The sequence below is a fragment of the Electrophorus electricus genome, chromosome 2 (assembly GCF_013358815.1).
Source record: "Electrophorus electricus isolate fEleEle1 chromosome 2, fEleEle1.pri, whole genome shotgun sequence".
Lineage (NCBI taxonomy): Eukaryota > Metazoa > Chordata > Actinopteri > Gymnotiformes > Gymnotidae > Electrophorus > Electrophorus electricus.
Window position 1 is genome coordinate 5,004,689 of NC_049536.1, and position 14,569 is coordinate 5,019,257.

Below are 14,569 nucleotides of genomic sequence, written 5' to 3' on the forward strand. Positions count from 1 at the left end.
GGGGGGGGGGGAACGCACCAATGGCGAGCCGGCCTGTGGCCACGCCCACTACATGCTTAAGTACCGTTTCCATCAGGATCAGTGCCAACTTGATTGCACATAACCTCAGCATTTCTCAATCTTAGCTGAAATAGGTTTGACCATTGGTCACTGTAGTGACATGTACCATACATTGGTAGCATTAAACAATTTCTCAGGCCTAGGATTTCCAGATACATGCAAAGCAAATCAAGGATTCTGTTTTGCAGAAATTCAGGTTGTATTAGAGAACCTCAATTCACCACGAAACAAGTAATAATTAACAACTTTATTCTTGGGTCAGAGTAAAAATCCCTTTACATTGCGGTACACCCCCCATGCTATGGCTGAAATGAACATGAACTTTAGCCTACTGTGGATGTAAATAAATAGCGGGGAAAAAAAGATATATAAATGTTCAAGACATGTTAGTAACAGTATATGCCATAGATCTTTCACCATTTGGAGACTTCTGCTACCAGCATGCAGTGCCCACGTTCCCTGTCTAAAAAGTAAAGGCAGCTGAAAAATCTGTAAAACAATAAGAGCTGATCATGGAGCAGCAAGACCTGCCTTTTGTTAAACAGACAGGGCAAATAATTTACTGGCTTTTAATGACAGCTTGGGAAAAAAACAAAAAAACAAAAAAAAAAAAAACATCTCTACAAACAATGACAATTTCATGAAAATATGGCTTACATAACACCAATTAAACAGTAAAGCTGAATGCATTAAATGCTTTCATCATAACATTATTGAGTTTCTGGTAAGGTTAAAGCAGATATTTCACTATAGCCTATCTATTAGTGGATTAGGTAGTATGCAACCCTTCAAGAGCTGGTATCAGTTTTATATGCAGTATATTTTTTCAGAAGACTCTACTCCATCTCTACAGACATGGTAAATAGACATTAAGTTGTAAAAAGGCTGGCATATAAGATTTTGTTTAAAAAAACAAAACATGGCCATATTTTGACTATATTATTATAAATAGCACATGTCCAGACAACTACTCTGTAAAATTAGCCATGCTTGAAGTATAATAAGCCCTCAAAATTCAGAAACTGACACAAAGAGGATAATTGCAAATGTACATTTCCAATCTCCCACAATTCAAAACAATGCTTTTCTCTACAAGAAGCTATCTGCACTTTAATATGTTATGGCATTGAACAGTATACCAAGTTTCCCATTAGTAAAATAAGTTTTTCAATCATCAAACGAGACATTTAAAAACAGTACTACTACTAATAAATAAATGTTATTGCTGAAATGCTAAAATTCAAGACACGTACACCAGACAACCTGATTTGCAGTTGGGTATAACAGAAACATTTAGCCAATATTAAAAGATTTTGATCATCTGGCATTGTCATGTCATGTAGTGTGTCAGTGTAATATATTAGTCCATTTGAAGACCATAATACATAAAGTAAATCCAACACTGCACTAAGAATTTTTTGGTATTTTACATACAAATAACTTTTTTGCAGGGTGAAATTTCTTCAATACATAACTGATAAGGTGTGATACTGAACAGCCAGATGAGATGTTTTTTTTTCCAGTACCAAAAGCTGTGAGAATACATCACAGATTATACATTTCAGTCCCAGAAAGTTGCAATTAAACAAAAAATGGGACTGTAATTCTTTAACATGCTTCCTTACAAAAAGCAACCCTGAATATAGGACCAAAGGCGGCTAAACATCAAGCCACAAGTTAAGCCAATGGGAACATAGGGAAGTAGTAATGCCAATATATCCTTCTGAGAACCTTCTACTTTTAATTTAATTTAAGCACATGGAAAAAGTTTTACACTCAAGTTGTTCTTTTATGAAGCCCATGGTAACTTGTAGCAAAATACCTATTTGACAATGATAACATTTTGTGGCTTTAAACTTTTTCACATCTGCTTCTATATATTGACTGCATGGATTGCAATGTATAGTGTTTGTATATACAGTGAATGTCTGTCTTATTGAACTGTCTTACCATAAGATGCGAGAGGTAGAACTGTTCGCAAGCTTGAGGTAATTGATTATTGATAATGGTTAAATATGTGCATGATACATACAGCATATAAATAAACTTAAAGAAACTAACATTTAACAACCTCTTAAAATTTAGTATGCTGTAGGTTATTTTTAAATATTTAACCATTATCAATACTTTGACACCATTTCATCTGGCTGCAGTGTCAGCATCCCAATTGAAAATGTTACCAGCTAGGTTAAAGGTATCTTAATCAAATGTAAGGGAGACCTCAAGTTCAAAGAATAGACTTCACATGAGCAGTAGTAACACCACATGAAAGTAAACATTTCATTTTAAGTGGGACTGTGAAAAGGTCTTGAGTAACACAAAGGTCTTGAGTAACAGGTGTAGACAAAACTTGTGAACATACATTCTGAACAGATAAGTCAAACATAATATCCAGTCAAATGTCACCAGGTGAGCATGCTATTAAAACTATGCAGTAATGCAGTAACGAACTAAAGTTAACAGCCTTCTGAGTGGCACAAATCTTTACATTACACACCCCACCTATACATTACATTCACTTACTACACACTGGTAATTAGTGTAGTTTCTGAGCATACAAAAACACTAATACTCTCTTAAAACAGCAGATTAATGCCTCAACATATAATTTGGACATGTACATGTCTGAAATAAAGCATAACTAGTGTTCAGTTTATTAGTTACACCTGCCTTACAGCTGAAGTCGTCTTGTACCTTATGTTATTAAATTGCAACTATTTTACCTGTTCATTTATGTTTATGTTTGTGTATATGAATATACACAAACACTAATAAAATACACATAAATACTCTACATGCAAACATTTACAAATACAAATGTATCTAAAACAAAGTTTGCATTTTATGTACACTACCCCTTAGGTAAGCTTTGTCCAAGGGCTGTGTGTACATACAATTAAAGGAGAGCTCTTTTTTGATAGAGAGATGTTTTATTTTTCATCCTCTCAATGCATCATTTATTTACTGACATGTTTGTAAATGTTTGCATACACCCATGGCATTATTAGATACATTTAAAACATGTACTTCTGCTAAACAGGTCTTTATGGAAGAGGCCAGTGCAAACACAATGACAACATCTGAGCACAGTAAGACAGTCTACCATGTGTCAACTAACTTCTGGACAGTAGAGCCACAAAATGCATGGGTAACTTACAACTGACTGCTGATCATATAGCCTGTTAAGGACAGCTATAAAGTAGGTGTAAAGTGGCCACCGAGAGCCTATTAATTGATGTGATGCAAACGCACCAGGCATAGTGCATATAGGTAACTATGAAGTGGTCAAATTCAGCTTCATGTTTGAGACAGTAGTTTTTTCCTCTCTTTTTTAAGGGGCAACACTAAGCATGGAAAATAATGCTAATTCTGTCAACACAGGTTTACCTCAGTGTTTATGACATTAGCTCATACTGATGGGCAATGTTTCCTTAAACTATCTATTGCACAATAATGGACTGTAGTAGTTTGGACAATTTATGGAAATCCAACACCAAACTAGGTGTTATTTGAACTGAAAGTTTAATTACACTGACTACCTAACTAAAGTGAAACATTTGTATAGAAAAATAGAGTAAAAAGCTGCAACTAAGACCCAAACTGGATATTCTGGTGCTAAATTGGGAAAGATGATAATTCCATGATGAGTACTCACAGTATGTGGGCATATGTACACTGTTGCTTTACAACTAACAGATCATCTCAAGCTCTGTACTAAAGGGAAAGAAGGTTTAGAGAGGAAAAAAAATATCCATCAAATATTTCCATGTGGGTTAATATTTCAAAAGACAAACATTTAGATTTCCACTCCAAGAAGACATGGAAAATAAATTGCATTTATATCCACTTTTCAAGAGGTACACACCAGTGCTGGTGACAAATATACAGCTAGTAAATTCTTCTTCAGTCCTGTTGTCAAAAGTAGTAGCCAAAAAGTAAATACCCAAGAGTTGAATCTTCCTGTGGATGTAGTTCTCACTGCACTATGCAGCTACTTTGTTGTCCTTCTGGGAAAAGTCAAAAAGAGAGAGTAAGAGCAAGTCTGATGACATTTAACTAAAACTAAACACAGACAAAACCCAATACCCAAAATATATATATATTTTTTTCTCTGCATCATTAGATAATACACTATTGGCTTTATTCCATTAAATAAGAAAAAAAACAAAAAACATTACCCTGTATTCAAAATCTGCGAACTCCCGTCCTCCGTGGCCTCTGAAAGCCCCTCTGTAACTGCTGCCACCTGGATGTGCAGCTCCAAATGATCCCCGACCAGCCCCACGACCACGCCCCCCACGGAAACCTGCACCCCCACGGCTCCGGAAGCCACTGCGCCCTCTGCTGTGGCGCAATGGGATGCCAAACGTCTCTGCATTCATCCGCCTCTCCTCTGCCCAGGTCTGCCTCCTCTCCCTGGAAAATATTCACCGCCATTCATATTACAACAGAAATAAGTGGGTCACAGGTCTGCAAGGGCATGACCTCCCAGTCCTACCACTGCATTACAAAGCCACACACATCTGCATTTATAGGGCTACATGTCAACAGCTAAAGTAGATAGCAGGTACACTTTGTAATTATAAGACTAAGAAGTTTAACCAGCATCTTGTGTAACCCCTTGTATGCAAGGAAATAACAGGGGGCGTAAACAAAGAAAAACAAAAACAAAAGGAGTACCAACCTAGTGTCATCACAGGAGATATTGTCAAAAAAGGACTTGGACTTGTCATAGTAGCAGTTGGGTCCTAGCGGGTCCTCATCATCAGCATTCCCCTCACTGTTCTGAGTCTCCACCCCAGAGTCACCCTTATCCTCCCCATTCAGAGCCTTCTCTGGTTTTTCATCTAAATACACACAAACAACCAAATTTGAAAGTATTATTGAAATGTTAAGGCTCACACAGTATACTGCTATATCATGATATGAAACCAATCTGGCTAAAGGAACCACAAATACCCCTTTACCAATATGTACTTGTTTAATTATTCACCATTTACATTTTTGGTTTAAAAGCCTCACCAATAGTAAAATTTAACAACTCATTGCAAGTTTTTACAAGTTCCTTTGCACATTCTTTACAGAAAACAACTGCTGATTTTTTGTTAAATTATGTCAGGTCATGACATGAATAAGTGTTGCTAAAAGCACCAAACAGCCTCTGGGTGTAATCTGACTTGGGCTTTCGTTTATATAGCTAAAACATGAAACATTATGTTTGTATGTGCTTAAAAGAACACTGCCTGTAAATCACTGATGAGAAAAATTAATCATTGCTAATTAACCTGTTAAACTGCCCCCTAAAATTATGAGGAAAAACAAAACAAAAACAAAAAAAAAAACTCCACACCTGTTCCTAGCCTGAAATACCACAGAATCACTGCTCAGTTTTAACAGAAAGATAGGAATTATGCTAAACTTCAGAGAGGAATCTACTCTGCGCTTGTGGAATCCTGGCCACAAAATCCAGTTTGGATCAAATGCTAAAACTACACCACAATAACAACGTATTTTTGATCCGGTTGTCATAAAACCATAAACTAATACTGTTCCATGGAATCAGCACATAAAACACATCTAAATTCCTCTAAACTTCTAAAGTGCACTAACTGATATGTAGTGTAATTATTTAAACTGACAATTTTATTTGGCATTTGTATTACACAGGTACACAATATTGGGCACTGTAGTCCAACATAAACCTTGGCTGTAAATCCGCACCATCCTTACCTTTTAGTTTGAGCTTGTTCTGGAACTCCCTGTCAATCTCCTCCTTGTTGAATTGGGCATTGGCACTCTCAAAGTCAAAGTCTTTTTCAAACTTCATCTGTCCATCTCTCTTCACAGGGAAACGCCCTCTCCCACGATGCCCTCCTCCACGACTACGGCGTGATGCTGGTGGGCCAGCACCTGCACAACAGAGAGAGACCTGAATTAAAAAACACTCTCTCCCCTCTCCTTCAGGACAATCTACAGATGCTAAACAGCCATGAGAGACAAAATAAGTGCTAGCTTGTCATAGAGGTAAAACATTAACTCAATCATGTAATTGCTTAGCAAACATTAAATACACAAACAAGTTATTTGGACATGCTTATGTTGTATAATTGGTAATCAAACGCAAAAAAGGAAAAAGATGGTATAAAATACATCATGCCATGATATATATGCTGATATTTATACAGACAAAGAGCTGATGATATGCAGGCAAACAGCTGATCTGGAACCTACTTCATGGTCAACTAATTTACTACATATTCAGAGATTAGTTCAACATCCCACACAATATATAAAATACAAGTAAGGCTCCTTTCACATAAACCCAGTAACATCAACCATTAGGAAATTTCCTGAAAAGGAAAGCAACATCCTAGCCACCGATCTGCACCGCTACTTGAGGTTTTGTGGAACATCTGATAATTCTTCAGTTCAGATAGGTCTGTTAAATCAATGTATTGGTCCAAAGCTAAGCCACATGTTCTGATATTCAGTGTCTGAAGGCACCCAGTTGCTTAGGCCTAATACTTTAGGCTCTGTTTTAGAAATCAACTGTTAACTTATAAATCAGACTTAAAGTATGGACTGACTGCAGAGTCAGAGGAAGTACATTCAAAACAAGTGCTTAGGCAAGCCATTTCGTGACCCTTAAGCTATCCATTAAAATAGAGATCACTTAGATTACTACATCTTTATGTACTTATTGATACTGTGCTGAATATAAGACAATAAAACGTAAAGAATTTAGGTGTAAAAATAACAGGGAATTTGGCAGATGTGTCAAAGGTTTCTTTATATTTCCATGGATGTTAGACACTTAGACACACTATTTGTGAAATGGGCTTAAGCTAGAAAAGCTGGACATGAGAAGCAGACAGATCCATGAAGGCTTAAAACAAAATGTCACATGCAACAGCAGAAGCGAGTGGAAAAGTCATTATAGCAAATAACCTGCTTGCCGCTTAGAGACATCCTTATTTTCACCTCTGGACTGATCAGAGTCTGCTCGCGGAGCCGTTTTTAGCACCTCAGCACCTGAGACAGTATACAAAATATGCAGTCTCCACCCTCCCTGAACAAGCTCAAGTTTTGTTGGCCAACTGCTTGGTGTTTTCTGTAGATCAGCTACTTGAGCATAGTGGAATATTACATCTATAATGAAGGTCATGATAACTTGAAAAAACCCAAGTTATCAAAAACAAAACAGTTTACCCTCACCTGCTGAGTGCAAGCCTGAGTGAACTACATTAGCCCCATCTCCAGCAGCATGCCTGAGTCCTGACCGTAGCCTAGGCCAGCCCTCACCCCTCCTCTGCTCTGAAATATCCACGGCCTTCTGGCTGCCACTCGCTGCAAGGCGAGCAGCTACAGGGCTCTTGTGGCCCATGGGTGCACTCGTGGCACTGCTGACTGTTGGGGCTGGTGGTGCTGCTGGATCCAGGGATGGGCTCTTATGCAGAGGCTCCAGTGGAGGACTGCTGCCACCTACAGGTGAGGACAGAGCCTTTAGAGATGCAGAGGTGTACAACACAACAGTACCATTACGCATAGAAATTTAAGGTGATGCAGGCACCCGGAAGTAAAGGACTGGAATTAGTTGGGAGGAAATTTGTTATGCATTTATTACTCATTCAAGCAGTACAAAAAAACAAAAAAAAAACAAAAAACAAACAGCATGCAAAAATGTGACACTTCAACCTGATAACATAACTGATGCATCTTAAACCACTTATATTCAAAGACAATATAAGAAACAACAGTTGGCATTTCAACGGGTCATATGAACTACAAACAAGCAGAACTTCCCAATATCAGAAACCGATGCCAGGATTACACTCCCAAAATCTTTAACTTTATTCCAGCCGAGATCCTGCATTGTGTGGAGCCCAGCATTATCATTACATTTACATTGATGGCATTTAGCTGACACTTTTATCCAAACCGACTTACAATTATGACTGAGCACAACTTGAGCAATTATCAATCCAATAAAGAGGCTACCGAGATGGCACAAGGACACAAAACTAAAACTGGGATAAGAAAGGGTGCCTACAATCCAGGCTAAGAGCCAGCCCACACAAACCCTGCCTGGTCTCTTCCACACCAACTCCTGGTGATGCATCAACAAGTTGGGCGAAATAAGACTCAGGATAACATTGCACAAGACGGACTGTAGTGTGATTATTATTACAAAGATTTGGCTGGTAGGTACCATCCCTAACAAGCCTATTGATCTAGCGGGACACTGTTTAAAAAAAAAAAAAAAAAGTAAAAAAAGTAGTGTCCCTGCTAAATAGGAAACACACACACTACCATGTTAGTCTTTTATTTTTTTTATTCATCCTGATTTAACTGTTATTTCACCCATGAGTGTGTATCCAGATCTCTCAATCTCCCCCTCTCTCTATGCTCCTGTTCAGAGACGGTGCATCTCTGTATAGTTATGAGGGAAAAAAACCTGCCACATGGCATGATGGAAATAAACTTCATTCACTAAAAGTGGGTGGTGCTAGCCTTAACTGCATGCTTGTGAAATTTAGGTGGGTTACATTATAATGATGAATACCACTGTGCTTGTAAATTGAAAGCACATGCCAGTTGTTCCTAATTAGCTTACCAATCCCCATAAAAGGCCATGAGACTGCAGGGCTGTATGCACACATAGAAAAAGGTTTGCTTAATGCTTAAATGTGCCCAAATGTACACAAATGTGTGCAGATTCTGTTCTTACCAAAAAAGACATTTTAAACAAGAAACATTGGTGAATTTCAGAATGTTGTGTAAACTGTGCAAGTGGGTTTTAAGAAGAAATGTCTTCTTATGAACAGGATATGAATGAGGCCCACAGCAACAGGCATTGCTGGGGCATACTGTTTCTCAAATATATAATACCTGGCAGTAAAATACAGGCTCTTATTTCTGCAAAGGGAGTTTCATCTGTCATCATAATCCCAGCCGTTTACAGCCCTGGAGGAACTGTATGATGCTATAAACAGTCAGCTGAACACACATTCAGTGGGAGTGGTGATTGTAGCTGGAGACTAAATCACATTAAAGAAATGTGATTTAAACTGCATTAAAGAAGCTAAGCAAACGTGCATAGAAATGCATTTTGAAAGCAATAACACCCACTGCAGTGGAGAGATGACGACACTGCACTCCCTGGCATCCTCAAACCAGTTCTTTGCAGATTTTGATTATTTAAAAAAATTATTTTTTAAAAAAAAGCAGTTAGAGTTCACATGACATTGCCCAAAGGGGAGCAAGCTCTCATCCTACAGTGGCACCAGGTAAGGTTTACTTTGATGAAAACAGACATTTCAAAAGCAGCGAGACCAGTTAGGGTTTTAGTTCCCATACTGAAGTCATGCCGATCAACTGGCCGTGATCTTCACCAACATTTTTAATCTCGTTTTACAGCAAGATACAATCCCCCCCAACCATGTCACAAATCTATGACCATTGTTCTTGTGCACAAAAAAAGTCATTTTCTTACTTATCAAACAGAACTACAGATGATGCAATTAATTTTTCAGACTAGCCTGTCCCATCTGGACCATCTAATATATATTTAGAACATTATTCATCCATTTTAGTTCTGCATTTAATACAATAATACCATATAAACTTGTACTGAACCTCAACATGAGACTAGGAACCTAACCTTGCTCATGCATTATGGATTTCCTCACCAACAGACCTCAAAATGCAAGCTTAAAACAGACTAAGATTTCTGCTCAGCACCAATTAAACTTCTACCAGAACAATCATAAAGACCTAGTATGGTTGGTAAAAACAGCACAGAGGATCATGGTAACTGACTTCCAAGCTTTTAACACTTGATGCCATCAGTCAACATAAGAAAGCTAGCAACAACAGCAGGGATCCAACCATGGACACAGTCTCTGACCTCTTTTCACCAGGGAAAAGATTCAGGACCATTCAATTCTGCATCAATAGACTGAGAAACAGCTTCTACCCAAGAGTTGAGTGCGATAACTCAAGTAAGGAGTAAGTCCAGGGTATTCAGTGTAGAACGCCAGGTGGAGGACACTCAGAACTGCAGTGAAAGACCCACATTGTAGTATCAAAACATAGCCTCCACCCCTACACCCCTTCCCTCCGACACCTTCCACAGCTGTTACAACACACCAGGCAGCTTTGATATAAAGACATGGGCATCATCACTGTATGTAAAATGGGCACTCAATATCAAAATTATGTTTTGAATTCTCTTATTTCCTGCTTGGTCTTTTGTTCATCAAATAATTCAGCCACTACCAAATTGCATACAAATCCAATTAAGCATTCTATTTCTTGATTCTCCCATTAAGGATTTTTTTACTCTGAATTAAACACTCCTTATAAATATCAGAATTTATTATCCCTTAAATCCAAAACAGGTCAAATCCAACCCATCTTTGTCTGGTCCTTATGGAACCATTTACCTTCTGGCATGAGTGTATTCAGAGAGTAAGTGTCATTGCTGAAAGCAGAATCAATTGCACTGTTCTGAGACAGGGCTGCAACCATGTCTGTGTCACTCCCAAAGGAGACCAATGAGTTTCCTGTGAGGAAAGGAAAAGCATTTGTGTATTACAAAAAATAACCAAAGAATATCTAGTATTGGTAATTGATCAAGAGCATGAGAACGTTTGACCCAGTCCATGTGTCACTTGTTCTATATGAAGATGACATAGTGGAACTTCTTTTAACATTCCGGCCAAAAATGTACTGCTACTTCATGTCTAACATGGCATGCTGCACCTCCACATTTGTTGTAATGGGTCACTGAAACAACAAGGCATACAAAGGAAGAGTACGACATGAAATAAAAGTTAGATTTAAAAAAATAAAGACTGAAAAGTAGTTATTCCACATACACATGCATGCATGCATGCATGCATGCATGCATGCACAAAAAAAATGTTTTACTGATTTATGATCCCTACAACTGTAGATTTATTCTAATTTTCTGGTAACTGAATATAGGCTATAAACAGTGTGGCATTCAACCTGTATGATTTATCACCGTTTTGCTTTTTTCCAATACTAATATACAAATCATAGGAGTAGCTGGCCCATTTCAGTGTTAATATAAATAAAAGCAACCCAACTGCTAAACGTCTTGCCTCATGATTTAATTGGTTTATTTTGATAATAATGGGTATTCCACACACACACACACTTGTATATTCTATACCTTGACATTCCAGATTTGTAATACATTTAATGTTTGCGTTTAAAACAATAGGCCAGGCCAGTATAAATCAGGAAGTAAATAACAGCACCAAGGGTCTGTAAAATTAGTTTACTTTAAAGTTAAAGAAATCAGGCTGCAAAACAAACGGGTTACAGTGTAACAGAAATTAGACCTACATAACTTTATGTATTTTCAGTGCAACCTAATTTAGCTTATGAGATCATCCTTCATTTACACAGTTTGTATAATCATCTAATTGAGCTTGAAAGCAATTTCCCATACATAACACAAGCATTAATTAAATTTTATCTAACAAAGTTTTTTTAAAATCCAAAATTGATTTTGGTCAATTTGACCTATACCAGCTAGGATATACTGATGCTCATGATTTAATATGGAAATGTACACCTTATACTAGAGGAAACACTTACCACCAACACCCCCATATGAGGGTGAAACCAGTGGGCTGGCAGTGAACTGGGTATATGAGGACACTGGAGCCTGTTTGAACAGTCCATATGAATTTCCACACTGGAATGATGCTGGCACTGCAGATCCCATTGAAGACTGAGCAGAAACATACAGTCAGAGTCAAAATATGTCAAGATACTTTATCAAGTAATCTTTGCCCTATATGAGTTTAATTTGAAGTTAAATGGGAAACGTGTATGGAGACCTTGTTCATGTCCATTCTGATATTACTATTCTACTGAAATTTAAAGCATTAAAACAAGCTTGTGAAACAATTACTGAACAATTACCTGAACAATGGCAGGATCCTGAGGCAAAGTAGGTTTGGGAGGTTCACAAACTGTCAGGTCTTTAATATCACTGCCTCTGAAGATGATGTACTCATATGTTTCATCCCTGGGCAGGATAGGCCTGTCAGTAGGGCGATCTTCAGTTCCAAAGGAGCGCACTAAGGAGGAAATTTATTGATCAAGAACCAAATACACTTCAACAAATACCCATCTACACACCACATAACACTTCAAAAGCTATTTTAGAAATATACCAATTCACACATTATAGCTGTAATATTTGCCTTTCGACTTTGAGTTACAGAGGTACAAATGCTAGCTAAAACTGAGTGACACCGTTGATTGTGCTGGTGTTGTAATCACGGTATTAAATTTAGCTGTCTGACGTAGTCGATACGAGTTATAAACAAACTTGATAAACAAGCTAGAAAGCCAGCTAACCAGACAGTTTATTGGACAATTATTTATGGTCGCTAGCTAGTGATCGTAAAGGGATACTCCGCTTAACAGACTAACAGTTGGCTGTCTAACAGTGCTCAAGCTTTTCTTGCCTAACATATCTAACCTAGGTGAGCTAAGGTAGCTATCTAGACATATAGTATAGCTATCTAGTTGGCAAGCTACCTTGCTACTTGGCTAGGGTTAGCTTTTTAGACAGTTGTCATATATTTAACTGCATATTGGCGATCTAGATGCAAATCCAATAACATTAAATCTAGCTTCCCCTGTTTAGCTAGCAAACATATTAGCCAACTACGTTAAAACACATCAACGGCAGTTATCTGGCTAAAGTGCTCAGCATGCTAGCCAGCTACAGCCAACACACTTCTAGCCAGGCTAAATTGCTAGAAGTTCAGTTATGTTCCAGTCCCCAGACACAGTCAAATGAGTCGGACGCAGGCATGCAATAGTGTACAAGCTGTTGGTGGTCCGGCTAACGGCACGACACCGCACCTTTGGCGAGGGCAACGGTGGAGTTCTCGGTGTCGATGGTGTAGAGGATCCCCTCATAACGAATCTCGGCCTTGGAAATGAGGCTGATTTTGCTTCCGATATACGGGGTCCCACCGCTCATGATGATTCAGACGCCTTCGAGTTTAAAGTTAAAGTAATTTCGAATTTAAAGTCCCCTGTAGTCCCACTTCAGTTCAATGAATATTTTGAATTTCGACACAGGCACTAGGACGCCTCTTTAGTTTGGCTGCTGCAATATGGCCGCCCTCATTTTCGTGGCATAAGAAGGAAGTGACGTCGAGAGTTGGGGGAGGCATAAACTGCTAAACATCTTCCTTGTCTTCACGTTTGGTCAAGTGTTGTGTATGACAGTTAATGTCAATAAATTGTATTTGTAAACCAGCAAAAGTCTGATAGCTGCCTTTAGGGACAACTGCCCCATTATTAGACTAGGTAGAGCCAACAGAACTAAAGCCCTGGCCCAAAGTTCACATTTGTCTCGGCACGATAAACAATTGCGACATTGTGAACAAACATGATCTGGTTATCTACAGATCAAACATGATTTACAGTTATAATGTTTAAAATACCCAGCAATACATTTGATGGTTCACTATTGACTTCTTACATTTGATGCTCCACCATTGCTGACCACTTGCTTTAATACAGAGAGAAGGTAACTGGTTACTGCCCCCCTCGGCAGCAGAACACATATGGAGAAGGTTCTTGGTACTAAACAGTTTTATTGTGGACAACTGCCAAAAAGACGTACAAATCACCATCAGCCACCTAAAGACTTTTTTTTTTTTTTATCAGCAAACAATTTATTAAAAAAAAAAAATCCAATTTGAGCAGAAATTTGCCTTAGGATCCTTATTGCACTTGCAGTTTAGCAAACAACTCCAGCTACTTTTGCCGCCGCGTTAGCTTCAGTTTGTCGGATGTTTATATGATATAGTGAAGTACAATAAACATTTCATAACTTTTTTTTTAATTTGAAAAAAATGCATCTAGTTTAAGCAAACACTTAATTTAAAGTGTGACCCTTCTTTTTTAAAGTCTTCTGCAAGTCACCTTAGCATGCTGGATGTTGGTTTCTGGGCAAGATCTTGACTGATGGCAACCCATTTTTGCCCAATCAGTGTTTGGAGTTGATCACAGTTTGTGTTTGTCCACCCTCTTTTTGAGGACTGACCACAGCTTCTCAATGGGATTGAGATCTGGGGAGTTGCCTGGCCATAGACCCAAAATTTCAATGTTTTGTTCACCGAGCCACTTGGTTATCACTTTTGCTTTGCGACATGGTGCTCCATTATGCTGGAAAAAGCATTGTTCATCACCAAATTGCTCCTGGATTGTTGGGAGAAGTTGCTGTTCGAAGACGTTTTGATACCATTTCTTATTCAAGGCAGTGTTCTTAGGCATAACTTTGTCCAATCCCTATACTTCCTGACATTCTGCAGTCTGTCCTTGATGTGTTTCTTAAAGAGAAGTTGCTTCTTTGCTGCCCTTCTTGATGCCAAGCCATCCTTCAAAAGCTTTTGCCTCACTGTGCGTGCAGATACACTCACACCTGCCTTCTGCCATTTCTGAG

The 14,569-nt window shown here is 38.3% G+C and overlaps 1 protein-coding gene across 5 annotated transcripts; it reads right to left on the reverse strand.

The window, feature by feature from the left end:
* Positions 1–292: 292 nt before the first annotated feature.
* Positions 293–13,241, reverse strand: lsm14aa (LSM14A mRNA processing body assembly factor a). Of its 5 annotated transcripts, none has more exons than XM_027003234.2 (11): positions 12,976–13,241; positions 12,022–12,179; positions 11,692–11,827; positions 10,825–10,848; positions 10,506–10,625; positions 7,276–7,542; positions 7,009–7,092; positions 5,791–5,970; positions 4,745–4,907; positions 4,239–4,476; positions 293–4,064 (listed from the first exon to the last, which is right to left on the reverse strand). In XM_027003234.2, exons 1-11 carry the CDS (start codon positions 13,094–13,096, stop codon positions 4,044–4,046), a joined length of 1,512 nt encoding a protein of 503 aa, XP_026859035.2. In that variant the 5' UTR covers positions 13,097–13,241; the 3' UTR covers positions 293–4,043. The 5 variants fall into 5 exon arrangements, with proteins under 5 accessions (XP_026859035.2, XP_026859034.2, XP_026859036.2 ...); XM_027003233.2 differs by having other exon boundaries at positions 293–4,067; XM_027003235.2 differs by lacking the exon at positions 7,009–7,092 and having other exon boundaries at positions 293–4,067.
* Between the last annotated feature and the right edge of the window lie 1,328 nt (positions 13,242–14,569).